The sequence below is a fragment of the Panthera onca genome, chromosome B3 (genome assembly GCF_046562875.1).
Source record: "Panthera onca isolate mPanOnc1 chromosome B3, mPanOnc1 haplotype 2, whole genome shotgun sequence".
In the NCBI taxonomy this organism is placed as follows: domain Eukaryota; kingdom Metazoa; phylum Chordata; class Mammalia; order Carnivora; family Felidae; genus Panthera; species Panthera onca.
In genome coordinates, this window is record NC_138344.1 from 40,971,534 (window position 1) to 40,999,348 (window position 27,815).

General features: G+C 47.6%; 1 protein-coding gene and 1 non-coding gene across 7 annotated transcripts in view; both read left to right on the forward strand.

The window, feature by feature from the left end:
* Window positions 1-23,164, forward strand: part of DAPK2 (death associated protein kinase 2) — a 119,693-nt gene extending 96,529 nt beyond the window's left edge. For 5 of the 6 annotated variants that reach the window (XM_060618331.2, XM_060618330.2, XM_060618328.3 and 2 more), the window contains 6 exons: window positions 2,181-2,229; window positions 3,027-3,053; window positions 5,929-6,081; window positions 7,103-7,148; window positions 8,647-9,268; window positions 19,797-19,886. In XM_060618331.2, coding sequence (XP_060474314.1) covers window positions 2,181-2,229; window positions 3,027-3,053; window positions 5,929-6,081; window positions 7,103-7,148; window positions 8,647-9,255 — 884 coding nt within the window. In that variant the 3' untranslated portion in view covers window positions 9,256-9,268; window positions 19,797-19,886. Of the gene's footprint in view, window positions 1-2,180; window positions 2,230-3,026; window positions 3,054-5,928; window positions 6,082-7,102; window positions 7,149-8,646; window positions 9,269-19,796; window positions 19,887-19,995; window positions 20,080-22,527 lie in introns of those variants that run through there. The other variant, XM_060618332.3, reaches the window with a different exon arrangement.
* LOC132670641 (small nucleolar RNA SNORA5) lies at window positions 17,874-18,007 on the forward strand. Its single transcript, XR_009606862.2, has one exon. It is a non-coding gene; the product is annotated as a small nucleolar RNA SNORA5 (small nucleolar RNA).
* Window positions 23,165-27,815: the final 4,651 nt, after the last annotated feature.

Sequence of the window (27,815 nt, forward strand, 5' to 3'; positions counted from 1 at the left end):
ACAATCCTCAAAAAAAAAACACAAAAACCCAAAACACTCTTAACTCTACACCCAGCAAAAGTTATATTTCAAGAATGAGGATAAGTGATTCAGGCAAAACATAGCAAAATCCAAAAATTTGAAAAAGAACAATACAAACCATAAAACAATTAAACCACCAACAAACCTTTATTACTAGAGCTTCTAAAGATGTGCTTGTGAACTAAATGTTCTCTGAAGGAAGACCTCACTGTGTGAAGTAATAGAGCAAAGAAATAATAAACATTCGGCAAATATAACCATTTTCTGTTTAAAACGATGATGGTGGTGGTGACGATGATGATGATGGTGACAGTGATGGACGGTCATGGATGTTTTAATTGCAGGGTTAAAAAAACAGAACTAAAAATTGAGGAAAATAATGTTAGATAGGAAGGAGTTCTTGAAATGAGTGTTCTAAGGCTCTTGTATTATTAGAAGAGAGTCAAAAGATTGCTTATGTTAGAATTTGTTAGATAGCCATCCTAAAGTCTCAAGGGTGGCCATTACAAAAATGTAAGTAGGGAAGGAAAACAGTAAGAGAAGTAATAAAATAAAAAACACCAAGAAAGAAGAAGAAAAGCACAGAAGAAAATAGACAAGCAAATGCACATAGAGAACAGAAGTGAGTGTATATGTGTATCAAGCAGATAAGCCTGGAAAGTGAGTTGTGCTTCTCAAACTCTCTATGGTGAAAGACTTAAATTTTTTTTTTCTTCAATCTGTCCTGGACTGCTTCTTCATTAAAGACACAAGAAAAATAAATCCCTAGAAAAATCATCACAATTTGAATGTCATGGCAATGTCATATTGCTGTACGAGTTTCTAAAAGCTTACTTCCCATTTCTGGACCTATTGTGTCTGGACCAGTGACTCTTTGTCTTCAGACCACACTTTGAATCACCGTGCTAGAGAATGTCTTTCATGTTTGTGAGGAGACTTGTGCAAAAAAGTTCATAGCAATGTTGTTCTGATAAGAATAGAAGTGGAAACCATCCAAATGATCATTGAGAGGACAATGACTGAAAGATGATACATATTAACACAGTGGGCTATTACATAGCAGTGAAAATGAAAGACCATGTATGAACATTCAGTGAACACTAGAAGCATAATGTTAGAGGGTGGGGGGATCAAGTGACTACATTATCTCCGGGATGACATCGTTTTAATGAAGCTAAAAAATAAGCAAAACCAGAAAAGTGGTTCCTTGTGTCTCTAATTAGAGAGGGGGAGGGGGATGGTGGTCACATGCTACAGATGCAGTAGTTTTAACATTGTTCTATATGCACCAATGTAGCCTTTCCCACGCTCTCCCTTTTTCCATTATGATTAAACAGGCTCAGTCCTTCTCCCTTCTCTAGCTATTCCCCTCTTTTTCTCCTCAGTTTCATGACCAAGCTTTTTTTGTAGCATTGTCTACACCCTTATCTCTACTTCCCACAGTCAGGGCACCTCTGGACACCACACACTTTCTAAGTGCTTGCCTGCTTGATCTTTGGGTGGCATTGGATCCTCTTCTGTCCTGGGTAGACTGTTCTTTCCTAGACTCTGCACCCACTCTTGGTCACCACATCATCCACACAGCTCCCGTTTCCACCTGCACGATGACTCCAGATTTGATGGCTCCAAGTCACTCTCCCATACCCGGGGCATCTTTGCCTGGATGCCCCTCGGGCATCTCAGGTTCATCATCTCATTGGCCCCAGATTGTTGTCATTCTTCTTAGGGAGGAGGGGTCCCTCTTTCAGACCAGATTCAGGAACATGGATTCCCTCTCTGCCTTCTTTTCTTTGTTATGACCTTCCAGCGCTGACCTGACTGTTTTCCACCAGAGACTTCTAAAGCAAGCCTTGTTGTCAGGCCCCATTTCCCCTTCTGGCATCTTCCTTACCCCACCCTCCTCTTCCTCTTCCAGGCATCCCTCTGTCCTTTCCTTCTTCCTCACTATTAAGGCCTCTTTGTAAAAGATTTCTACCAGGATAACAGGCAACTTCATTTCTCAAAATTCTTAGACCCAGATTATCTCCATCTGTTGTTCTGATTTTTCCTTAGTGAGGATTCAGGAGGGAGACATTTGTCACCAAACTCCCTAAAATTCCCTATCACCATCTCTTCTTGTTTTCATACTCCTGCTGATTCTTCAATATGGCTTCTTTCAGCTCCAGAAATTGTGAACTACGAGCCCCTGGGCCTGGAGGCTGACATGTGGTAAGTTGTATAGACGACCCAGGTGACCTTGGGGTCCTTTCAAGGGCAGAAGGCCTCAGACTCTGACTCTGGATGACATCATCCTGCTTGGCCATGAAAACCCCTTTCTCCACACGTTCAGAGCCTCTGGCTGCTCCCGGTGTGCTGGACCTGTGGCCCAGAGAAGCTGAGGCAGCCAGGCCTGGACCTGAGGCCTGTTAGAACACAGCCGAGGCAGAGACAAGGGGAGAGGCTCACCCTGGAGGCCTGCCACAGCTATGATAAAGAAATAGTAACAATAGCTTATTTAGTTAATCAACCAAGTGATCACTGAGAGCCTTGTAGGCTCTAAGAGCTGTGTTGGGCCTGAGGATACCATAGTGATTGATTTTCTGCACAGACAGGACTCATTTCATTTGAACAGGGCTTTATACTTGGCTGAGTGAGTACCTTGATTGCTTGGTTTTCTAAAATCCTCCTGGAAGTTTTGTGAGGTAGTTATCATTAACCTCATTTTATGAGGAGAATGAGGCTCAGAGATCATAAGGGACTTGCCCCAATCACAGCCTGCAAGTGCAGAAGTCTGACCTTGAACTTGGGTCCTCGGACTCCGTGTCCAGAGCTTGATGACTCCAGATGCATCCCAGGTTGCTGCTGAAGACTGGGATGAGTGGAGAGGGCTATGGACTTGAGGTGACATCCTTAGGCCACTGTATAGGGGCACATGACTCTTCCCCTTGAGAAGCATGGGGGGGAGTCCCTTGCTGGGCTGGGATCAGAGCCAGGTGGCTCTGACTTGCCTGTTCTTTGTTTTGCAGGAGTATAGGCGTCATCACCTACATCCTGTGAGTATCCCTGATGCTGGGTCCCAACCTAGCTTGGATCTGGGGAACTGGGAGGAATGAGAGAGGGGTAGGGACAGGCAGCCTGAATTTACTGGTTTTACTCATGAATCATTTACCACTAGCCAGATGTGTTCAATCCACACAGCACACCTGAGGCTCCATGCTTTTAGCTCCATTACATACTTTTGGCCCTAGGAAAGACCTTGGGCCTTGTCTGCATCCCTACCCTGGCCAGGCATCCAATGCTCAGCCTCACCCAGGCTGCATTTCCTGTGAGAAAGTCAGCTTTCACCCAGAACCCTTCGGACAGCCCTCAGGCTGCCGTGCCTTCCCCATCCTGCTCCTTCTTTCTCTCCCAGTCCCCCCTTCCTTCCCCGGCTCTCACGTGCTCTCGTCTTTCTCCCCAGAGTCTCTTTCCCACCCCTGAAGTATTAAGTTGCTTAAGCAGAATTTCCTGTGTAGCTCCATGTGCAGTGGATCTGTCACTTTCTATCTTTGTGACCTTGGGCAGATACTTAACGTCTGGGCCTGTTTTCCTCATCAGGAAAATAAGAATCACAAACTTCCTGCCACGGTGTGCTGTGCGGGTTAAATAAGCAGACATGTGTGCAAACTTCCTAGCGCAGCTTGGTGTTCATTCCATCAGTGCTTCTCAACCATTTCCCCCCCAACAGCACAGCTGGAACATGCTCTTTTTACGGCACATTGAGTTTGAGTTAGCCCATAGCCAGAGGGGACATGGGGGCTCCAGTACTCACCAGCTGAGGGGGACCATCTCTCCGCATTCCTGTAAACCAGTTCTCTGACTTCCAGCACCACTTAGACTGGGAGCTCTTTACAATGTGGGGGACCCCTCTGAGCTATGGCAGAGGGTCTCAATCCTGGCTGTACCTTAGACCTTTTAATACCTAACACTGCCCAGGCCCACTGCAGTCTATTATATCATAATTGCCAGGGATGGAGTCTGGCCATCAGCATTTTTTTTTTAAGCCCCAGAAGAACTGGATGCAGAGAAAGAGAACTTGATGCATTGCTCGATGGTTCCAGATTCTGTGTTGGCTCTTAAAACCTTGATTTTTTTTCAGAACTCGGATTTCCATTTTGAAATATTAAGGAATTCCAGTGTGTACAAAGCATATAGTCTTCTTTTAGCTTGTTTGAGTTCTACACAGTTTATTGAGTGCCTGCTCCATGATGGGCACTGTGCCAGGCACTCAGGATACTGACATGGAGGAGGTCTGCCCTGCGTGCCTGGAGCTCCCTGTGTTGGAGGGAGACACCACACAGCTCAGTCGCACTCAATAGGACCAAGATTATGCTGATGTATGAACATGCCTGTGTGAGGCACAGCTGGGAGAGACACTTGTTTGCTGGGACTGTGGGAGATTTAATGAGAAAGAGATTGAGATTAATATGAACTGGGCTGTACAGAATGAGATTAATTCTCTGGGTGGAAAGGGAGAGAAGGGCTGTCTGCTGAGGAAAGGAACAGTGAGCCTGTTAAAGTGTGGTGAAATGTACTGAGCGTGTGGTAGGGACCAACTTCCAGTGTCTTGCTCAGGAGTTCAAACGTGATCCTATAGAAAATGGGAAGTCACAGGAGGTTCTTTGTGTTCTAACAAAGATAGTAGTAATGGCCACCAATTCCAGAGCTCTCCGTATATGGGGCAAGATTACATGTAACATTGTAAATATATTTATTTTTCACAACCATCATGTGAGCTGAAGAGTTTTCTTCATTTTATGGAGGAGGAAACTGCAGGTCAGAGAGGTTGAGTAACTTACTTAGGTTCACACAGCTAATGAGTGGCAGAGCTGGAATTCAATTTGACGAATGAAATATCAGCATTTTCCCAGTGCACCTTGCTACTGCTATGCTAAGACAGTGGCAGTAGATATGAGGAGAACCTTTAGGAGATATTTAGTAAATAAAACCAATAAGACTTTTGGGCCAGTTAGATGTGGTGAGGGAATGGATGGAAGAGTCAGAGGTGACCCCTGTGTTCTAACTTGCGTGCATTTGTGAGGTAACATCATTAATCAAGGCAAGGAGCTCATGGAGGGAAGTTAGGGCACAGTGACAATGGCACATCTAGGGCGAGGTATCCCATAAGCTGGGATATGAGTCAGGAAACAGTAGATTTGGGAGTCACTATTTGAATGACACCTTCTTTTTTAAAATATTTATTTTGAAAGAGAGAGAGAGAGAGAGAGAGAGAGAGAGAGAGAGAGAATCCCAAGCAGGGCTCAATCTCATGAATCATGAGATCATGACCTGAGCTGAAATCAAGAGTCAGATGCTCACCCGTTACCCAGGCGCCCCTGAATGATACCTCTTGACAAACCCTGCAGGGGAAACTTACACACCCTTCTAGTCCTACTGGTCCATATGTTTCCACATCTCTCAGACTCTGCTCAAGTTGCTCCCTTAGCCTAGAACACCTTCCATCTCCTCCTCTACTGACAACCTCTTCATTCTTCAGGACACAACTGATACAAATGTCAGTTCTCCCATGAAGCCTGCACTTAGATGTCCCCTCTGTCCTGTGCCCCCCTAGTCCTTTGTCTGGTCTTCCATTGTATTCTGCTTTGTTCTCTTTGGGATTATGAAGAGCCATGTCTCTGTTTCCTCCCCTCCTCTTTCGAGTTCCTTGAAGACACAGTTTCAGTCAAGAACTTAGTAGAAGCTCCGTAAGTGTCTTGAATCGGACTCAGTTTGTTGAAAAGGCTGCTGACTGGCTGCCCAGAGTGGGCAGGCGGTGTTGCTGGGAGCCTCCCATCCCCATGCAATAGTATGAGTCAGGGTTCCCTGACTGTATCACCTCCACCTCCATCTACTTTCCTATAGTCACGTGTTCCCTCTCTGTGTGCTCAGCCTAAGTGGAGCATCCCCTTTCCTGGGAGACACAAAGCAGGAAACGCTAGCAAATATCACAGCAGTGAGTTACGACTTTGATGAAGAATTCTTCAGCCAGACCAGCGAGCTAGCCAAGGACTTCATCCGGAAGCTTCTGGTGAAAGAGACCCGGTAAGGTGACAGAGAAAGGCACGGGCTTCTCAAGTACTGACCATCTCCTGTCCCCTCCCCCAAAGACGTGCTAGTCCATTCCTTCTTTGCCACAGGCTGCCATCCGCACCATTGTGGTCTAATCTGGGCAGGTGCTGAGAAGTGTGGATTAGCTGAGACTTGGCATTCATCTTGTTTGCTCAAGTCTTTCTGCTTTCTTTCCTGCCCAAATACAAATAACTCTGTGTGTGTGTGTGTGTGTGTGTGTGTGTGTGTGTGTGTGTGTGTTTGGAAGTCAGCCTAGGTTTCTCTAGGACACATTGTCTTTTACAGTCTTTGAAAAGGAAAGTGGCAGAGTTTCCAAGCCGTTTCAAGTGGGAGTTGGGGGGGAGGCAGACTCAGAGGGGTCAGTAAGTGGGAGAATAGGAGACCTGTTGATCCTACCCCTCCTTAGGGCCCAGGGTGAGCCCTGTGGCTGAAGAGTCAAAGTAGGAGATAGGCAGGAAATTGTAAGGTGCCTGGTGCCAGAGCATGGACTAAATGGGGCAGGAGTGAGATCCACAGATTCTAGAAGGTCATGTCCTCTTGGTCCCACAGACTTCAGAGAGAGCTCAGGGGCCTGGTTTCCCCATCTAAGGGCGGTGCTAGGTCAGATCATAGTACCTGAGCAGGGAAGGGCAGAGAAGGGATCTGGGAGGCAAATAGAAAAACATAGACCAAAAGTTTAGCTGTGGAGAGCTAAAGTTCACAAGAACACTTATGACTCTCCTAGAGTGTGGTGTTAAGCCCTTCAAGTTTGGGACCAGAGATGAGGGTTTGTGTCATAATATCATTCTACTGAGGGGTCCGCCTGGACCATTTTCTCTGGAATGCAGGGAATTCAGCCCATTCCCCAGCCATCTCTGCATCCCCCCCATTATTCTGGTTTGATAGAAGTGGTCGAAGAATGCCAAAATGCAGGTCTGGCAAGAGTAAGAATGGAGACTGTCACTCTCAGCTTCTGTATTCGTGGATTGTCATTGTTTTCTGATCCTCATTGCAGGAAACGGCTCACAATCGAAGAGGCTCTCAGACACCCCTGGATCACGGTAAGGGCATGGTGTTGCGTTCCAGTGAGCGGGCGGGTCCCTGGTCTGCTGCCAGGGCCGGGAGGGGTGGCCAGATGCAGGCAGCCCATGGAAAGGCCTTTGCTAGAAACATCCACCCTGGGGCACAGATGAAATCCAGTTGGGGGGTGCCAACTGATCTGGGTTTGTTCAAATAGGTTTATAGGTTTACATTTATATTTCATGGGCTCAGGTGATTTATGAAATGGAGCCCTCACAAACCTCAGTTGAAACCCTTTTCCTATGGGGCAATCATAAAAAGTGTTCTTTGTCAGAGGGAATGTTGCTGTCATTCTCAAAGCAGTAATCAGGGCTCCCAAGTTGTAGATAGAAATCGATGACAATTAAAAATGTCAACTTTGTAACCGAGGCTCCTTCTTTCTGACTTTTGGGGCTCTGAATAAAGGATGACACTCCAACCAGTCAGTCAGCTTCTTTAGGCACCTTGAGACCTCAGGGAATGGGGCTCAGAGATGGAAGCCTGGTAGGGAGGAGAGACGGCCACCCTCTGGGCGATGCTGCTTCCTCTGGGGAGGTGGAGGGTACAGAGGGACTCCAGCCTGGCCTACTTTGTAATTGGGCTCCCAGCTGCTGGTTTGTGGAGGGTCTTGCTCACAGTACAGTAAAGTGCTAGTTAAAGGCATTATGGCCAGGGGTGTCTGACTGCCTCACTTTGTAGAGCATGCAAATCTTGATCTTGGGGATGGGAGTTCAAGCCCCAGTTTGGGCATAGAGATTACTTAAATTAAAAAAAAAAAAAGGCACTTTGGTGGGGTGGAAATCAGGAGACCAGGATTCTGGCCCTACTTCTGCTGATTGATGAGATGTGTGCTCCTAGAGCATCACTAGATTTCCCATTCACCTGGAGGAAATCACCTGGATTGTTAAATGAGAGGCCTAGCCAGCTTGATCTGAGCATGCAGATCAGCACAGGTAGGGCTATGGAGGATGGAGAGCAGGGAGGGCTGGAGTGCTCAGGAGAAGGTCAGGTTCATCTACTTGTTAAAGGGCCCTCTAGGTTTTGAGTGAGCCCAGAGCACAGAGCTAGGCAGCTTCTCGGGCTTAGCATGCTGAGTATTGCTGAGGCCCAGGACGCCACCTGGTCCTGAAGGAGAGAGGTCTCTCAGCCTCCCTCTGTCAGCCATGGCCTTATCTGCTCCTGCCGTGGAGTGGATGCCTGCAGAGTCCTGGCTATAGCCTGCTTGTCTATGTGAGCACCTCTAAATGCTATGTGTGTGGAGACCTTCTCTAATGGCCATGGACCACCCTGCCCTGAAGTGAGCATGGAGGCCGCACCCCCGTACTCTTCAGTCTTTTTTATCATCTGTGGGGATGCTCATCCCACCATGGTCCTCCCCATGGCCTGATGCATGCAGTGAATGCCTAAGAGGCTGCTTGTGTGCCTTCTTCCTGCACCTTGAACTGCACTTTGGATTTGGCATCAACTTAATTCTGGCTGTTCTGTCTAAACACCCACCAGTCCAAAGGAGAAGTCAGAGCCCCGGAACAGCAGAAGACAGAGCCTGCCCAGCTGAAGACCAAGCGCCTAAGAGAATACACCCTCAAATGCCACTCAAGCATGCCTCCCAATAACACCTATGTCAACTTTGAGCGTTTTGCCCGTGTAGTAGAGGACGTAGCTCAGGTGGACCAGGGATGCCGTGCCCTGGCAGGGACCCATGACACCATCCAGGACGACGTGGAGGCTCTGGTCTCCATATACAATGAGAAGGAAGCTTGGTACCGGGAGGAGAGTGAGAGCACCCGGCACGACCTCTCCCAGCTCAAGTATGAGTTCCGCAAAGTGGAGTCCTTGAAGAAGCTCCTACGAGAAGACATCCAGGCCACAGGGTCCAGCCTCGGAAGCATGGCCAGGAAATTGGACCATCTGCAGGCACAGTTTGAAGCTTTAAGGCAGGAGCTCTCAGCAGACCTACAGTGGATCCAGGAACTGGTGGGCAGTTTCCAGCTGGAGAGTAAGAACACAGATGGCCTGGGCTCCGTGTTCTGCAGGGACACCAGGGAGTCCCTAGTGGAGCAGCTCGACAGATCATGCAGCAAGGAAGTCTTGGCTGGCTTGAAACTCTGAGCACCAGAATCTAGTCAGTAATGCATCCTGGATGATTTGCAGAAGCGTGTTCCCAAGTGCCCTGCCAGAGCATCAGCTAGAATTATCCTTAGGGTGTGTGTATGTAGCATAGCCCTCCACCCCCTTCACAGAATCCAGAATCAGGAAGGCGCTAGCTAGTTACTCATTCTGCACCTCCTCTCACCAGCCTGGTTTTCTGGGAGGTGGCTGGTGGAGCAGCCAAGCTATTAAAACAATTGAGAATGAGTACCTCTCAGCCTACCCTTTTCCAGAGGGAGGATGGCTGGCCCTGGGGAGATGCTTGTAATTGATCTGTGATAATGGATTTCTTCACATCTCACCTCCCACCTATATGTCTTAATAAATTGCAGATCTTGGGTAATCTTTGAGCTAAGTAGGGATAACAATAAGCCAGTTTGGTGCTTTCCTGCTGCAGAAGGAGGAATTTAAAATGCACAGAAAAATATTACCTTTCATTTGCACTGACTTTTCACTTACCAAGCACTGTCTTTGATCTTTAAAAGAACTCCTTGAGCAGAAAGGTGGATGGTATTATTCTTGTTGTTGCTATTATTTCCATGTAACTGATGAGGAAATTGACTCTGAGAGAAAAAATGACTTACCCAAGGTCTTTCATAGCTAGTTGATGCAGATGAGACAGAAACCTAGAATGCCCAACCCTCATAAGAGGTATATGGAGAAATAGGGAGACTTTGCTATAAATATCCACCTTAACATTAGAGTTCAGCTCCAGAGGAAACGTTAGTAGCTTCATGTATTTATTTCATGTATTCTGACAGGTATTGGTGGAATGTCTCATACCTTTAAACGATTGTCCCAAGAAACAGGTCCTAGAAGATGCAGTTCTCTGTTCCCATCCAGCCCTGTCCCTGGCTGATTTTCAGCAGGATGGAAGGGGCATCCCCCTTCTCCACTTTTCCCCCTTCTGACTGAGGGCCCCAGCCTTGTGTTAGAAATGAAGACAAAAAGGGACTCAACAAGAAGATCCCTTTTCTTATGTACTAGGACATAGCCCTGAAAGGGCTGAGAAATTCCAGAGCGTTTAAGACTGGAAAGCACAGGCTCAGTGGTCCCTTCTTGACTCCAGGCTTCAAGCACACCTTCTTGAGGACTGTATTATGTCCTCTCCTTTTTCCTAAAGGAGGGACATCAGCCAGCTCATATGGACAGAGTGTGGGCCCAGCACTGTGCTAGAAGCTTGGGGGTGAGGGACCAGATTGTATCATTTCAAAGTTACTACACAGACTCACAGAACACCCTTGTCAGATAGGCAGGGTAAGTGTTATTCCCAATTTGGAATTGAGGAAACAGAGAGGATGTGATTTGCCCAAGGTCGCTGTAGTGGCAAAAGTGGAGGCCTTCTGATGATATGTCTGTTGCTCTTTCTGCTTCCCCTAACTGCCCCAGGCTCCGGGAGTTTACTCTTTAATTATAGGGCAGAGACACCCAGATTCATCCATATATCCATTGACAAATGTTTATTGAGCACCTGCCAGGCACTCAGCCTGGCACAGGGGATACACTATTGAGTGAAAACAGGCTCCTTTCCTGCCTTCATGGAGTTGACAGTCAGGTAAAGGATTCCAGCATTAAACAAGAACATTCTACAGATGTAGGGCTGCAGGTGGGACACATGCTATGAAAGAGAAGGATGTAGTGCTACACAAGCATGCTATGGGGGTTTCATCTAGTCAGGGAAGGCCTCCCTGAGGTGGTGATGCTGGAGGTGAGGTCAGCTAAGCAAACCAGGGAGAAAGAAGTGTTCCTGACAGAGCTGTCATGCCAGGGCTCTGTGGTAGAGAGGGCATGGGAAGCTGAAATTGCACGGGCAGAAAGCTGGAGGGGAGAGGATAAGGTGTGTATATGGTGTAGATGTGACTGGAGAGGATGCACGACCATTGGCACTTTGCCATATCAAAGAGCTCTGCCTTTATCCCAAGAGTCATAGGGAACCATGATGGGTGCTGGGCTAGTCAACAGCCTGATGTGCTGGGCAGGGGAGGGGATGTCCAGAGAGCAGCACAGATGGCAAGTGGTTTAGGAGGAGACATGAGATTTTGACCCCATGCAACCATTTTTTCAGAACCCTACCTCCTTTTCCATTATCATGCCAGATCATTTCAAATATTGTATATAACATTGGTTACAGAAACTTTTTTCATCAAATATAAGAGACCATATTTCCATCAAATATAAGATGAGTTGTTATTTTATATACCAAAAATAAGAAAGAACAAAGCCAAGTGCAAGAGGAGACCGCTTCCCCTCTCCTCAAAGCTGGGACGCCCTCACTGAGAGGGTAAATGAAAAATAAAGCCACCATGCAAAAAGGGAAGGCAAGGAAACCTGAGTCTTTCACCCTTCATGCTAGATGGAGGGATGGAAAATCCCCCCTGACAAGAGTGGCCCCACGTGTGTGGAATTCACACAGGTTTGCTTTCTGAATTTGCACAATCAGTGTGATCCAAAGGAACTTCAATTAGAGAATCTAATGTCATACGGTCTGAGGCTGAATGGCCCCCAATGTCTGGCAGAAGTGGTGTGGTCATCTTCTGAAACACCTGCCTTTGTTTCAGACTGACAGTAATGACATAATGCCATTGATGGGAAAGAAGTCCTGATTTCAGAGATCCAAAACTGTGTATCTTGGGATCAGTGGAAGATAGCAAAGCCCTTTTTCCTGTGTCTTGCCTGGGAGACTGGGTACAAGTGACCTGTCTACAGTCTCTCCAAGAACTTACTTGCCCTGTCATGAGATGTGATGTACTCATTTGGCATGAAGACACTGCAGATATTAAAGGTCCCTTTGGCTATGTCAGTAGACCTTGACCTCATATAGCCAGATTTCCTCAGGAAAGGAAGCCCCCAATTGAATAACTCAGGTTAAACTTTCTTGTGAAAGTCCAAATAAAATGCACTTAAAGGAGTAAGATGTTGAGGATGATTTGATTTGGAGAGACTGGAAACAGAGAGGGGAAGGTAGTTAGTTGAGAATCGAGGCATGAGTCACTCACTGTTTGTACTGAGAGGTGGACCATCAGACACCTTCACTTTACAGCATTTGACAGGACTAGGACTGCCTGAAGTCACCCAGCGGGTCATCCCCAAAGCCGGAGTCAGAACCATAAGTGATTCTCCTCACAGTAGTGGACTCATCTTCTCTGTGATCATATCTAGTCATTACTAACTATTTATTATTTAGGTATTTTATAAGCAGACCCTTTTCTGTACTAAGAGTTTCCAAAGACAAGTCGAAATAAACTAAGAAGCGCTCCCAAGTCTTTCAGGGAAGGTGGAGGAGGAGACCATGACCTTCCTCTGTTCCCTGGCCAGTCCAACTCTCCTCACCCTTTGGCATCAGAACCTGATACTGAGGGAGAGCCCAAGGAGGCCTGTGGAATGTCAGAGAATCCACCTGACTCCCCACCACATGTTCACAGCTGGCATTTTAACATGGAGTCAAGGGTAGGGTGGGGCTGACAGTGTTCTGAGGGGGTGTCAAGAGGGGAATGTTTCACTGGGACCTAGAGGGAGGAAGTCCTGGGGGGGTGCTGCTAGACCCATCTGCCATGAAGGAGGAGTTTTCATTTACCAGGCAGTGAGAGCTTGGCCTCTGTGCTCTGTGCAAATGCCACCCTGGGCTGTTGGGGAGGGCAGGCTGAGTGTGTGACATCTTCCTGATCATGGGTTCCCAAGGAAGCTGGAGAGTCGGCACCTTGGGAAGGCAGCAGCCTGCCCCTGCTCTGAGCTGAATGCCCGTGGCACATGGTAACTCAGCTTTGTGTTAGGAAAGGTGGAAAAGGTGTGGTAACAGGTGATTCTGCAGCTGTAGGAGGCTGGCAGAGAAGGGATGGGGCAGAGTAATAATGACAAGAGAAGCCAGTCTCCCCCATGAGTCCTCTCCTCACATCACCCACCCTCCCCTAAAGGTGATTATGAAGATGGTGGCTTCCCACCTCATTCCGTCATGCAGCAGTCGGCCCATGTAGGAGGTAGCTGTGTGCCCTGCACCCACCCCCACTGCCAGCCTCTGTAAATGTCTGTGGGACTGAATGGCCTTTCCTCCTTTGTCTGTGAAACTCTTGGCCTGTGGAGAAGATTCTTTGCTCTGTAGAGGAAGACCCAGCAGTGGGTACATTTGAGGAGCAGAAGGGGCCAGTTCATTTGAACAAACACTGATTGTGCTCTGGCTCTGAAGGGAGGTGACAGATAAGGACAAGACAGCCCCTGAATAAAAGACTCAGTGTCTGGAACAGTTGGGGACCCCAACTGGGAGATGGGAAAGGCCATGAGAAGTGGTAAAATAGAGATACCTAGTATTCCAGAAGACGGGAGAGAGATGAATTCTGACTGAGAAAGAGTAAGAGGGGCATCAGGGGGCAGAAACATTCTCAGGGAAGGTGCCCCCTCCAACACCTCCTTCCCAAGCCATAGCCTGTGGAGAAGGTGCCACGTAGAATTTGGGGGTCGGGGTGGAGATGAGCATGAGCACAGATTGGGAGCAGGAGCCAGGAACTGTTAAGTGGAGATAAAGAGGAGATTTATAGAGACTTAACAGAGGGCAAGTTTTTGTTTCGAATTTTTTGTTAGGGGAGATTCTCATCAGTATCCAGAATGTTACAGTGAGTTCCCTGTGCCTGTGACACAGCTTTGACAGTGAGCGAGTCATGGCCAGTCCTCTCCCATTCATCTGCACCACGGCTTTTTCCGGAGTATTTTAAAGCAAACTTCGGACTTACTTAACTTAAATTCCTCAGCATGAATTTCTAAGCACTTTCTTTTTAATATTACTTCTGTGCCGTTATCACGCCTGACAGAAACCAAGAATAATTCCTTAATATCATGTGGATACACATTCCATACTCCCACGTCCCCACTTTTCGCAAGGATGTCCTGTTGTAGTTTGTTCAAATCACGATCTAAACATAGTCCACACTTGGCATTTATTTGGTGGTTACATCTCTCAGGTCTCCTGTCTCCTGTAACCGTCCAGGAGGGAGAGCTTTTGAAGCTTTTCCTGGGGACAAAAAATTTCTCAGAAAACTGAAGGTCCTGGGGCACCTGGGTGGCTCAGTTGGTTAAGCAGTCGGCTCAGGTCATGATTTCATAGTTTGTGGTTTTGAGCCCTACACTGGGCTCTGTGCTGACAGCTTTGGAGCCTGGAGCCTGCTTTGGATTCTGTGTCTCCCTCTCTCTCTCTGACCCTTCCCTGCTTATGCTCTGTCTCTCTGTCTCTCAAAAATAAATAAACGTTAAAAAAAAAAAAAAAAGAAAGAAAGAAAGGAAAGAAAAGAAAAGAAAAGAAAAGAAAAGAAAAGAAAAAACCTGAAGATCCTGGAAAGAGGATTAAAAGGGCTGAGACCTAACTAAGAAAAGTGAGACCAGGCAGGGCAAGGAAAGGGGCATTTCCACGTGTTTCCATTGGCTTCTTCTAGGTATAAAACAACTGGCAGGGACACAGCCTTTCTACAGCTCTCCCCACCCATATATAAGGAACTTGACACTCAGGCCCCCTTCAGCCTCACATGTTCCTTTCCTGGGAAAACTGGGAAGTGAGGCCAGCAGGGCCCAGGCTCTAGCCAGCAAAAGGGGAAGTTGGAGATGCAAACTATGGAAAGACTCCATTAAGGGAGATTGGTGGGGGAGGCAGAGTGGCAGACTGAGGCGGCAGAGGGGTGTGGGTACTCAGGTGTCCCTGGCTTCCAGTGGAGGACGGGGCTGGAGAAATGGCACAGTTGGAGGTTTGAGAAGTTGCGATCTGTTTGCAGTTTCTAGAGGAGGCCTGGTATTGAGAGAAAGGCTGGAGTGCCTCTTCTGTAAAGCCAGGCTTCCTTTTTTATGCCCAGGGGAATGGCTGTTGTTCCATCTCCCTGCTCTGTGGACGTGGGTGTTGACCTGGCACACCCCTCGGTACTGTTTCAAAGCCGTTTGCATCTCCGTAAACAAAACCTGACTCAGTCGGTGTTCTGTCTTCTTGACTCGCTTCCCAACATTTTTCTGAGAGACTAAACATGCTCCTAGGAGCCTGGTCAGAATCGCCCATACTCTCTGCCCAAAGGACAACAGGCTTAGAAGGTGGGCACTGTCTGTTTGCAGAGAGGGCCGGGCCAGGAGGAGGCAGAACCCAGTCCCACCCTACTGACACCCCTAATTTAATCAATGGTGTTGCTGCCACTTTCCTTCTGGGAACAGATTTCACTGCAGAATTTATGTCTCTGACTTTCAAGGATTAGATGGTATCAGCATTTGCTTGAGCCTCTTAGCAACCAAAGAGGCCCATTGATTAGGAAAGGCCAGCCTGATGGATTTATAGCCTGGGTGGCCTCCTTCTCAGAGTTCATGCTGTTTTGTGTAGCACATAGAGCCCTAGAGGTAATTGCATCATTTCCCCTTAATGGCCTCTGGGAATGATCCCCCCTCATATTTTAGTTGGGCCTCGTTGCTCCACTGCTGGACTAGTTGGAAGGTAGGATTCTTACTAATGGGATTCCTCTAGCAGCATGTTGACTTTCCGCCCACGGGGTTCAGGCATCTCTCTTCTGCAAGAGTGTCAATCAGTAAGTGGATAAAAAGAAGTCCTTACTCTTCTAGAGTCTACCGATCCCACCTCATCAAACTCCAAGCAAAGTGCAAGTGTCCCCTGCAAGGGTTAGGCTCAAAAGTGAATCACAGACAATGGTGAATTTAGAGGTAGAAATGTTCTGTGAGTTGGGAAGGCAGGAAATCACCCTGGAAAGGAGATACTAGTTGCTGGGAGGTGCAGGAGAGGGAGATTAACACAGAACAGGGGCACCTGCGTGGCTCAGTCAGTTAAGCGTCTGACTTTGGCTCAGGTCCTGATCTCATGGTTCATGAGTTCGAACCCTGCATCGGGCTCTGTGCTGACAGCTCAGAGCCTGGAACTTGCTTCAGAATCTGTGTCTCCCCCTCTCTCTCTGTCCCTCCCCCGCTCATTTTCTCTGTCTCCCTTGAAAATAAATAAGCAGTAAAAAGTTAAAAAAAAAAAACAGAACAAACAAATACAGAATCAAATGTCAGGTAGCGACAAGTGCTATGAAGAAATAGGGCGCAGGCACAGTGAGTTGTGTGGGGGCAGTTGGGATGCTATTTTATATAGGATGGTCAAGGGAGGCCTCCCTGAGGAGGTGACATTTGAGCAAAGACCTGAACAAAGTGACCAAGTGAATATATGAAGGAGCAAGGGCAAAGACCCTGAGATTTGGGGCTCCTGGGCCAGCAAGCAGACTGTGCGATGGGAGACACAGCAACAGAAAGGAGATAGGGAGGAAATTGGTTGGAGAAAAACCCAGATGGTACAGGCCTCGGGGGTCTGGATGAGCTTGTTGGGTTCCATCAAGAGTGCCAGGAAGCTGCTGGAAGGCTTTGATACCAGAAAAGTCAGGCTCTGCCCTCTTTTGCATCTCCCCTCAGGTGAGACCTAGACCCAGGGCTAGGCTTGCAGGTGCGGCAGAGGAAGTGAGAGGCAGTTAAGGAAAGAGCTGCGAGACCTTGGCCTGGTGGTCCCCTCAGCACCCTCGTCTTTTTCTCTGTCTTCCTTGTCCCCTCCTCCCATTCTCTTTCACTCTTTGGCACAAAGAGTGTTTTAGTTTGGGAGGGTGAACAGCCCCTGGCTTTCTCGTCCCCCGCTCCATGTCAAGGTTGTATGCATTTTCCTCCCTGTTCCCTGACCCCAACGGAAGTCTGCTGGCTCCCAGGCGGAGTTGTGGGGAGTCGTGGTGTCATGGCTGCCGATCCAGGTGCCCGGGGCCTCTCACTGGCAGGAGCAAGCAGGTCCCAGGTCCTAGGATCTCATTCCAGTGTCTCTTCAGCAACTCGGGGAAACAATTTAACTATACAACTGTTAAGCACCCACTGGTGTATGCTCTGGGTGGGGAGGAGATGGGCCAGAGGACATTGACAAAACCATGAAGAAAATTCTTTCTGTGCCTTCAAGTTGTTTTTCATTAGTGAGACAACGCCACTGCAGAGCTGGCCGAAGTCAGTGAGAAATATTGAGGGAGCCCACATGTGTTTCTGTCACGACAGGGAGAGAGACATTGCTTTTTGGAAGTTGTCTTGGAGGAGGTCACGTTTGGACTGGGCTTTGAAACACACGGAGGACTTCCAGGAGCACGGGGGTTGGGTGAACATGGAAAATGGCTTCTGCCAGAAGATTTTAAGTCCTGAGCGGTGTGGGCCAGCTGTATGCACTGGCTTCCCGGGTGCCGAGTGCCATGATGGAAAATAAACAAAAATGGAGGAGAGCTCCCAGTGTGGATGGGAGACAAGACCAGCACTCAGGAGTCCATGAGCTATGTCACTCAGCATTCAATGGGGGGGGGGGGGGGGGGGCGCGGCAAATGAGGCATTGCTGTGAGGAGGCTGTCGGAGCAGACAGAAAAATTGAGCTGGATGGGACCACATGTATCATCCTGGGCAGTTCATTTGTTGAGACCACAGAATTCTTTTGAGAATGGATGAAATCTGTCAGCTCTCCTCAGAAGAAACGTATATCTGTACACATGCATTCAAGTGAAATTTTTATTAAGATATAATTCACATACCATAAAATTCATCATTTAAAAGTATGCAAGTCAAGCAGCCGTGTCAAATTCAGGGCCCGCCCGTCCATGGCAGGTGCTGGCCCGAAAGGCTGCCACAGAAACACCGTGGCTCATGGGCCCTGATCCTCTGTGCTGGGCCTCAGAGATAAATTCGGTCACAGACACCAAGAAAAAAATAAATAAATAAAATAAAAGTATGCAAGTCAGTAGTCTTTAGTATCTTCACAAGGTTACGCAATAGTCATCACCCTCTAACCCCAGGACAATTTGTCACTCCAAAAAGAAACCTCATACCTTTTCAGAGGCCTCTCCCACCCTCCCCTCTCTCCAGCCCCGGCAACTACTAATCTGATTTCTGTCTCTATCGATTTGCCTATTCTGGGCATTTTATGTAAATAGAATCCTACAGTGTGTGGCCTCTTGTGCCTGACCCCTTTCATTCAACATAATGTCTTCAAGGTTCATCCACGTTGTAGCATGTGCCAGGACAGTGGACGCTCGAATGACCCAGGTTTGAACTATGAGGGTCCACGTTCATGTGGATATTTTTTATGAATACAGTATAGCACTGTAAATGTATTTTCTCATCCTTACAATTTTCTTAATAATACTTTCTTTTCTCTAGCTTACTTTTTTTGTGAGAATACAGTATGTGAAATATAGAACATACAAAATATTTGTCAGTCTGCTGTTTATGTTATCGGTGAGGTTTCCAGCCAACAGGAGGCTATTAGTAATTAAGTTGTGGGGGAGTTAAAAGTTATATTGTGGATTTTTGACTGCATGGGAATTCAGTGTCCTGACCCTGCATTGTTCAAGGTCAACTGTACTTCATTCTTTTTTATGAATAATATTTCTGAATTATATTCCATTGTATGGATATATTCCATTTTGTCTATCCACTCATCAGGTGATGCACATTTCAGCTGTTTCCATTTTTTGGCTTTTATGAATAATGCTGCTCTGAACATTCATGTACAAGTTTACATGCTAAAATTTGCAGAGCATTTCAGGAGGTTCATAGAACCTCTGAAATCCATCTCTGGATCTAGGAAAGCCTGTTTTACAGAAAGAGAGGAATTCAAGAGGGAATGGAGTCATCAAATTGTTTGCTTAAATATATCCAGTTTTTTATGTCAATTATGTTATCCCCATAAAACAGATAAGAAAACCGAGGCTCAGAGAAGCCATGTCAGGCTTGTTGGAGAAGCCAGGATTTAAGCTGAGCTTTGACTGCCAAGCTGTGAAAGGCAATGATATATCCCATCTCCTCTCAACCTCCACCGAAGCCCCTATTTCCTTCAATTTACTTTTTTTGTTGTTGTTTGTTTTTAAATGTTTATTTATTTTTGAGAGAGAGAGAGAGAGCACAAACGGGGGAGGGGTAAAGAAGAGAAGTAGGGACAGAGGGTCTGAAGCGGGCTCTGTGCTGACAGCAGCGAGCCCGATGTGAGGCTCAAACTCATGAACTGTGCGATCATGACCTGAGCCGAAGTCGGACACTCAACTGACGGGGCAACCCAGGCGACCCCTTTCAATGTACTTTTGAATGGGGTATTAAGCTTCTGTTTTCCAACAAACCATCTGTTTTGCTAAGCCCAGAACCAGCCCAGTGCACAGTGGGCATCCTAGACTGCTGTCCAATGACCCTTCCCTAAAGTGAGCTGTGACTGAAGGCTCTGCCTCTCATTCTTCCCCTCTGGGGGGCCGATTCTCCAGCCCAGCCAGAGTGTATATCCGGCTGCGGTAATAATAGCTCAGGGGCACCAGGGCCGTCTCCTGAACAGCTGAGACATCTGTAACCCTTGCCCTGAGTGTGTTGTCCCTGTGCATGCCCTGCCCAATGAGGAGGTGCCAAAGTCAGGCTAAAGATGGCATGTGGTCGGGGGTGTGGAGAAGGGGGTGGCTGCCGACCCAAGCCCTGTGTCAGCCACCATGCTCTGCTTTGTCTCCCAGCCGGTGGACAACCAGCAAGCCCTGGTCCGCAGGGAGTCTGTGGTCAACCTGGAGAATTTCAAGAAGCAGTATGTCCGCAGGCGATGGAAGGTGTGTCAGGGTTCAGGGGTGGGGGGCAGGGGGCACCGGTGGGTTCCTGGTTCCCTCCAGGGTCCCTGTGCACATTCTCACCAGGCAGTTCCTTTTCTGTCTCCCTCAGCTCTCCTTCAGCATCGTCTCCTTGTGTAACCACCTCACCCGCTCCCTGATGAAGAAGGTGCATCTGAGGCCGGATGAGGACCTGGTAGGTAAATGCAGTGTTGTCTTGTTGGGTGGAATTCTGGGGTGGCCTGCAGCTTGGGGATGGAAGGGAGCAGGTGGGCCCTAACTGTTTCTCACCAGTTCTGCTCATCCTGTCCTCCGCGTGTGTGATGGGCAGAGGCTGCATATTCCGGGGGACCGCTGGGGTGGTGCTGGGTGGGGGGCCTCCGATGGGCAGCATGAGCTCCTGCAGGATCTTGAATCCTTTCCTGGTTCACCTTCAAAGGTACTGCTGCTGCCATTTCACTGCCCTAGTCTCCCCCTGAGGACTTGTAGCCTGTTGGAGCCTTGAGGACTCTGAATAATAAAATCACCACAGTCAATCCACAATTTATACCTGGCAATCCAAAGATCTGCTGTAGAATGGGAGCTTCATATTCATTTTTCAATTTTTCCATTTCTGTTTTGCTTTAGATTGCCAATAATAATAATAATAATAATAATATTTAGATGATATTTGATTAGCTTGCTACTGTTTTGTGTACATTTAAAATGAGGAACTTATATTGGTCAAGAGTGTGGCTTCTGGAACCAGACTTTCAGGATTCACATCTGCCACTTACTAGCTGTGTGACCTTGAGGAAAATACTTAACCTCTCTGTGCTGAAATGCTGTCACTTGTAAAATGGGGTTAACAACAGTTCCTACCTCACAGAGTCGTCACAAGGATTAAATGATGACATATTCTTAGAGCCTGGCATTATATGTGCTTAATATGGATTAGCAGTGATTCTTGTGTAAAATCTCCCCGTAGACTTTAAAGTGCAGTGCCAGTGCCTCAGAAGGCAGTGTTAGTATTTCAGACAATAGAGGTGTTCTGGACAGATGTTCCCCAGTACTCGTCAAATGTGGTGAGGCCCCAGAGATGTCTGGGATGGCACAGGTCAGGACAGAGGCGACTCCTGTTCAGGAAGAGCGGCTGCCTGAGATGGGTGGGCAGCCAAAGCTGAACAGCCTCAGGACATACCACGCTCGCACTCGGGCTGCATCCCAGGACCTGGCACGGTGACTCTCTCCCCCCACCCCCAGGAGGGGATCCTCTTTCTTCAGCCTAAGCTCTTGTTGATTCTTGCTCTTGCTTTAAGGATTTATGTCTCCAGAGGCCCAAAACAACTGTATGGCTTTGGCCAAGACATGTCCCTTCTCTAACTGCTTTCCTCATCTGCCATTCAAAGGGACTGGACTGTCCCTCTGAAAATCCCTGCTAATGACAGGCAGACTTTCCCCCAGCTTACTTTTTCATTGTTTGGCTCTGACTCATGCTAAAAAGTTGCTATTCAGCAGAGCTTGAATTATTTTTATTGTTCTAGCTAGGCTTGGTCCAGGATGGACTTGGCTTAAGTTGATCTTGACCTTGGATTTCCAACTGGCTTATGCCAGGGGAAGGAGAGAAGGCTCTGGGAAGGAACATGGCACATGAGTTGCTCTGAAAATTCAGGCCATGGAGAGAGAGGACTAGAGGATAATTAGAAAGAATTTGTATTTCTTTCTTAATTTTTGTCCTTGTGCAAATACTTAAGAACAGTCCTCTTTTTATTCAAACACTCAGCATCATCAGTTCAGTAGCTCGTTCTACAGGTGGAGAAGGAAGGCTTGGGTCCCAGACATCTATTCTACAGTTTTCCAAAAGGGAATTTCCTTTAAATAACAACAACAACAACAACAACAACAACAACAACAACAATAAATAATAGGTCCTTTTTTTCAGGGAGCCTTAAATTTGAACATCTGACAGCAGATGTTTTATGACACACTTAAGTCTTTCTGATTGGTGCCTCTTTTAATAAATGTTAATAATTTGATTAGACTGATGTGACTGAATGAAAAAGTAATGACCTCCAGGATGGCTGCCTTGACTCTGGTTTAGCCATGGAATGCACTTTACTCTTTTCCTCTTTCATAAAGATGGAGCACAGAGGCCCTGTCCCTGGCAAGGCTTGCCAAAGGTGCGGCCTAAGCCAGTCAGAGCAGAGGGGGTGTGGAACAGTGGCCATCAGAGCTTGGGGAGGTCCCCGTGGCTCATCCCTGCTTCCCGTTCTCTCCAGGCTGAGTTCAGGAGGCCACTCAACCCACAGAGCATGTATCCAAGTGGGCTTGATTATGTGGCAGCTACAGAGAACACCAGATACTATTTTCATTATTATGATGATGATTTGGCTTCTCTTGGTGCCTGGTTTCCCCTAGAAGCACTACCTGCTTTCCTTCCTCCTGGGATGGAGGCCTCAAGGCAGTGGTCTGGCCCCATTTCCAGGCCCCTCCCCACCCCCACCCAATCCACCCCCAGACTCTGGACAGAGTAACAGCCTTTGCCTCAACATCCACTTCCCTGGCTTGCAGGCCCCTGGCCCAGGTGCATAGGCCCAGGCTGCCCAGCACAACTCCATCCCTGGCCTCTCGTGACGCTCTTGCCCTGGACTTCTCTTTTTCCCAGAGGAATTGTGAAAGTGACACAGAGGAGGACATCGCCAAGAGGAAAGCTCTCCACCCTCGGAGGAGAAGCAGTACCTCCTAGCTGGCCCAGCTCTCTCCTTGCAGACTCTGGGTCTCCGCTTGTCACCAGCACCTAGGCATTCTGCGTCCCTGAAGACTTTGCAAGACAGATGGGCCTGCAGGGCTCAGAAGAATTTCCAGGGGAGCCGGGAGCCCCTGGGAGCGGTGGCTGTCTCCTATGAAGGAGGCTCCAGCATTCCCAAAGCTCCTATTCTCCAGAAAATGGCTTTCGCCTGTCTGCCGACCTCAGAACCTGGGCTGAGGTGTGGACTTGAGAAAATGATGCAAATGAACGTCATCATCATGGGGGAAGGTCAGACTCAGGCAGGTTTTTCTCACAGGATGAGGGAGTTCAGAGCTAGCCTGGTCAAAAATTACACCAGAAAGACAGAGGCCTCCCCCATGGGAGCAAGACAAGTGAGTGAAGTGAATCTTAGGGTGTGAGGGACCAATCTTGTGACTTCCCAGAACCCACATGGAATCAGCCTGTTGGGCAGACCAACATATTTGACCTTCTAAAGCAGCCCACTGTATTGTAATTTTTTAAAAATTTTTATTAAACTTCTGGTTTTACCTGGTGCTTGGCTTCTTTTAGGGCTATCCCCATCTGGTTTTCTTTAGCTCAGGTGCCTATGAGTCTGGGGGAGCCCCCAAAGTTGGGGTGCTGAGTGGACAGTACCTCAGAAGGTCACACTGAACCATGCCCTCTGGACTATAGGGCACCTGCCTTCTATATCCTTCCTTAAGGGTTTCCATCCCCCCAGATCATTGCAGATACAGCATATAATGCCTGCACCACCTCTGCCACTACTCCTATCACTACTGCTGATACGGGCTTGATTGTGTCTCCCAACCTCTAGTACCACAGAATATGACTGTATTTGGGGAGAGGATCTTAAAGAGGTAATTCAGTTAAAATGAGGTCATTGGGATGGGGCCTGGTCCAATGTGCTGGTGTCCTTACAAGAGGAAGAGACTGGGACATCAGAGAAAGACAATGTAACAACACAGGGAGAAGACAGCCAGCTACAAGGTAAGGAGAGGAGCCTCAGAAGAAAATAACCCTGCCAATACCTCGATCTCAGACTAAGGGCCTCAAAAGCTATGAGAAAATAAATTTCTGTTGTTTAAGCCACCAGTCTGTGCCACTTTGTTAGGGCAGTCTCCGGAAATAAATACACCTGCCAACTATGGCCAAGATAGGGGCGGGGGCTTTTGAAAGGTGTAGAGGAAGAAGGGCAGAGAAACCCACAGGGAGAAAGGAGAGGAAAAGAGGTGGGTTACATGGACCCTGGGGTGAGCATGGTAAGGGAACGTTAATGAAATGGAAATCTGGGCCCTGCTTTCCAGGTCGAATGAATGGTGATGCTGACCAGAAACCCAAGAGAAGGTCCTTAGAAGCCAGAGATCAGGGTTGAGGCACTGAGGCTGAGAAAGTATGTGAGAAGAGGTGGGAAGAAAGGGGAAGTTTTGGAAGGTGAATGGGGCAAAGGAAAAAAGAAAAGAAAAGAAAAGGCCCAGGGAACAGGGAGTCATCCTTTCCCTATGTCAGCAGCAGGTTTGAAGCCAGGGGGCCAAACTGCCTTTAGCTAGTGCATGGATCCAGAGCAAAATGGCCCCACAGGCACAGAAAGGCAGTCCAGTTTCAGAAAAGCTTCCAGAGAGAAAGGGAGTGGACCTGCCGGCGTGTTGAGGAAGTCCTGCAGCTGACCTGTAGTTCCCGGGTGTCCCCAGTTCTCGGGTAGGACCAGCTCTGTGCCTCGCAACAGCCTCTGGAGGATGGCTGATGCTGGGAGCCACGTTCAAGGCCTCTGGGCCTGTGAGAGGCTCTTGGCTGTGGCTGGGGGAACAGGGGCTCAGTGGGAGCTCCTGGGAAGTAAAGTGTGGTAGTCGGGGGACTTTGAGGGTGCCTCCAGGGGCCAGCAGCCAGAAAAAGCCAGGCGCCCATGCCACTCCCATAGAGAGTCTCAGTCCCTGTGGCCTCTCTGCTGGCAGATGGCGGGTACCCTCCAGGTGTGAAGATGAGGGGAGCATCTGGCCCACGGGAACCAGGTATGTTGGGTTAGCTCTGAAGAAGGATGTGTTGGCCAGCTGACACTTCAAGGCCGAAAGAGACCACAGTGTGCTCTGAGGCGGATGGAATTTTCCAGTGACGAAAGCTGTGCTCGGTTAAAAGGCAAGTCTTCAAAGAGATCTGAGGGGGCCCTGCCCCGGAGTGTTTGCCTGTGTGTTTGCAGGATGCCACATTAATATTTCACAAATGCACACATAAATATTTTAGCGCACTGTGTTTTAATGTCAATCTCACCAGCTTTCCTGACTCCAGATCTTAGAGTGCACTTGCCTTTTCCAGTCACATATTTATTTGCTGAAAACCTTACTTTGGAAGCAAATAAAGGCCCTATCATAAGAGGTGAACCACAAAATTTCTATGAAAGAAAAGTCAAGCCCTATGATGTATGGACATGTAGGTACATGTGAAAAGAGCTGAATTGAGGAATCACAAAGAATTTTATCGGGCAGAGGCTTGTACAACTTTCTTTCCATCTGGTTCCCAGCTTGTTGTCATCCCGACATTGTTCTGTTCACTGTAGCTGGACCCCAAAGAATAATGTCTTCTTTGGTGGTCTGTTGAGAGGATCCCATTCTAATCAAACCTTAATGGGCTGAGGGATAGGAGCAGTTGAAGAGTCGTGAACAATGGGTAATTGACATTTCAAAAAGCAGAAACACAGTTGGTGACCTTCCACTAATAGTTTCTTCCTGTTTTTCCCTTTCCCCCACCAGTTCTGTCTCCCCCTCCTTCCATTAGCAAGTCATAATATATAGCTGAAGTACATACTTTAGTAATGTCTTCACTTACTGAATAAAATTCATGTTCCCAGTTCTTAATCTAAAAAACAGTTGATTATATTATCTAGGGAGAAGTAATTTTGTAAGGATTCCCCACCCCCACCCTCCCACCCCTGGACCAGTGACCTCCACCCTTGAGCTAGAAGAAAAATAAGAGGAAAAAAAAAACAACAACAGAGCTCACAGTAATTTTTAAAAACCTGTTCCGCAGGAGGAACACTTGACATACAGGCTTTCACTAAACCCTCTGCATAACCTTGTCAGGGGAACAAGAACCCCATTTATACAGATGAGGAAGCTGAGACTCAGCAGAGTTAAGAAATTTGCATGCAATCACACAGCTTGAGTACTTGGGATCTAGATTTCAGCCCAGTTTTGCCTACCCTGCAATCCACATTCTTCTCTACTGTTCCTGGAGAAACAGTGTTGAGTGAAAAAAGCATCCCGGAAAACCACATACAGTATGATACTATTTTTATAAAGCTCAAAAACTATACCATATGTTGTTTAGGGATACATGCAAGTATTATAAAACTGTATTTTAAAAGCAAGACAATGACATCATTCAAAATTCAAGGTGAAGCTTACCTCCGGGCAGCTGAGATGGGGAGGAGCTCAAGGGTGGGTACTAGGCTGTTGGCAGTGTTCTAGCCAACACCAAGTTCACCGCGGGCTCTCAGAGTTCATTTCACTATTGGGCTCTCTTACTTACATATTATCAACCCTTGCAAGTATAAAGTATTACCTTAAAATAATGAAGAGAGGAAGTGAGGTGAAAAAAATAGATCCTAATGGTCATCGGGTCATCAGATGCCACAGTATACAGGACACGAAGCTGTGTGGTGACTACCCTTGCGTGTGCCTTGCCCCTCGAAACTCGATGGCGGGCTGCCCTCCGTCCTTTTACTGGCACCTCGATCAGAGCTCATCCTGCCACCCTATGAGAGTACCCGGCTTGGATTAATATTCCTTGTTTATTTATTTTTGAGACAGAGGGAGAGAGAGACAGAGTGCAAGTGGGCTAAGGGCAGAGAGAGAGGGAGACACAATCTGAAGCAGGCTCCAGGCTCCGAGCTCTCAGCACAGAGCCTGCTGCGGGACTCAAACTCACAAGCCGTGAGATCATGACCTGAGTCAAAGTCGGATGCTTAACCGACTGAGCCACCCGGGTGACCCCTTAATACTCCCAGTTTATTTATTTATTTATTATTATTATTATTTTTTAACGTTTATTTATTTTTGAGACAGGGAGAGACAGCATGAACGGGGGAGGGTCAGAGCAAGAGGGAGACACAGAATCTGAAACAGGCTCCACGCTCTGAGCTGTCAGCACAGAACCTGACGCGGGGCTCGAACTCACGGACCGCGAGATCATGACCTGAGCGGAAGTCGGATGCTTAACCGACTGAGCCACCCAGGCGCCCCAATACTCCCATTTTAAAGAGAAAGGGCAGAAAATATTCCCTGCGCGTCCCATCTCTGCCTTCCCAGTCATAACCTCCCCATGGAATTTGTCTAAGGACTCTGGTCTGAGGATGTCTTCTGAGGCCAAGCAGATTGAGCTTGCCAGCCCTTGCTCTGGGTGTCTCTTTGAGTTTAAACCCAGAAGCTGGGTGGGATTTGAACTGCCATCTGGGCCATTCCCCTGTTCTTGGGTAGGATGGCCCTTGGGTTTCTTCATCTCATTTTGAATTGAGAGAAGGTGATCCTGTGTCTTTTGTCAATTCCCTTTTCTGGTTCTTATCGGTCCTGATTATATCGCACCACTCCGAGCCAAAAAGTTTGGGCTAAATCCTGCCACTTTTCAGCAGTTGCATCTTGATCTTGTCATTCAACTTTTGCAGACCTTGATTTGTTTGCTTGTTTATTTAAGTAATCTTTACACCCATTGTAGGGCTTGAACTCATGACCCCAAGATCAAGAGCTGCATGTTCTACTGACTGAGCCAGCCAGGTGCCCTGGACCTCAATTAAAAAAAAAAAAAATTTTTTTTTAATGTTTATTTATTATTGAGAGACAGAGAGAGACAGAGCATGAGCAGGGGAGGGGCAGAGAGAGAGGGAGACACAGAATCCGGAGCAGGCTCCACGCTCAATGCGGGGCTTGAACTCACAAACCACGAGATCATGACCTGAGCTGAAGTCAGATGCTTAACCGACTGAGCCACCCAGGTGCCCCTGGACCTCAATTTTTTAATCTGTGAAATGGTGATAATAATATTGTTACTTGTCATGAGTGCCTTATCGAGACCAACTTTGCAAAGGAGATTTGTCGACTTCGAAGAACTTGGCAAACATAAGGGATTTTTTATTTACATAATGTAACTGCACTCTGGGGCCACAGGCAACTTTGAGAAGTGCTAAAAGAGAATGACCA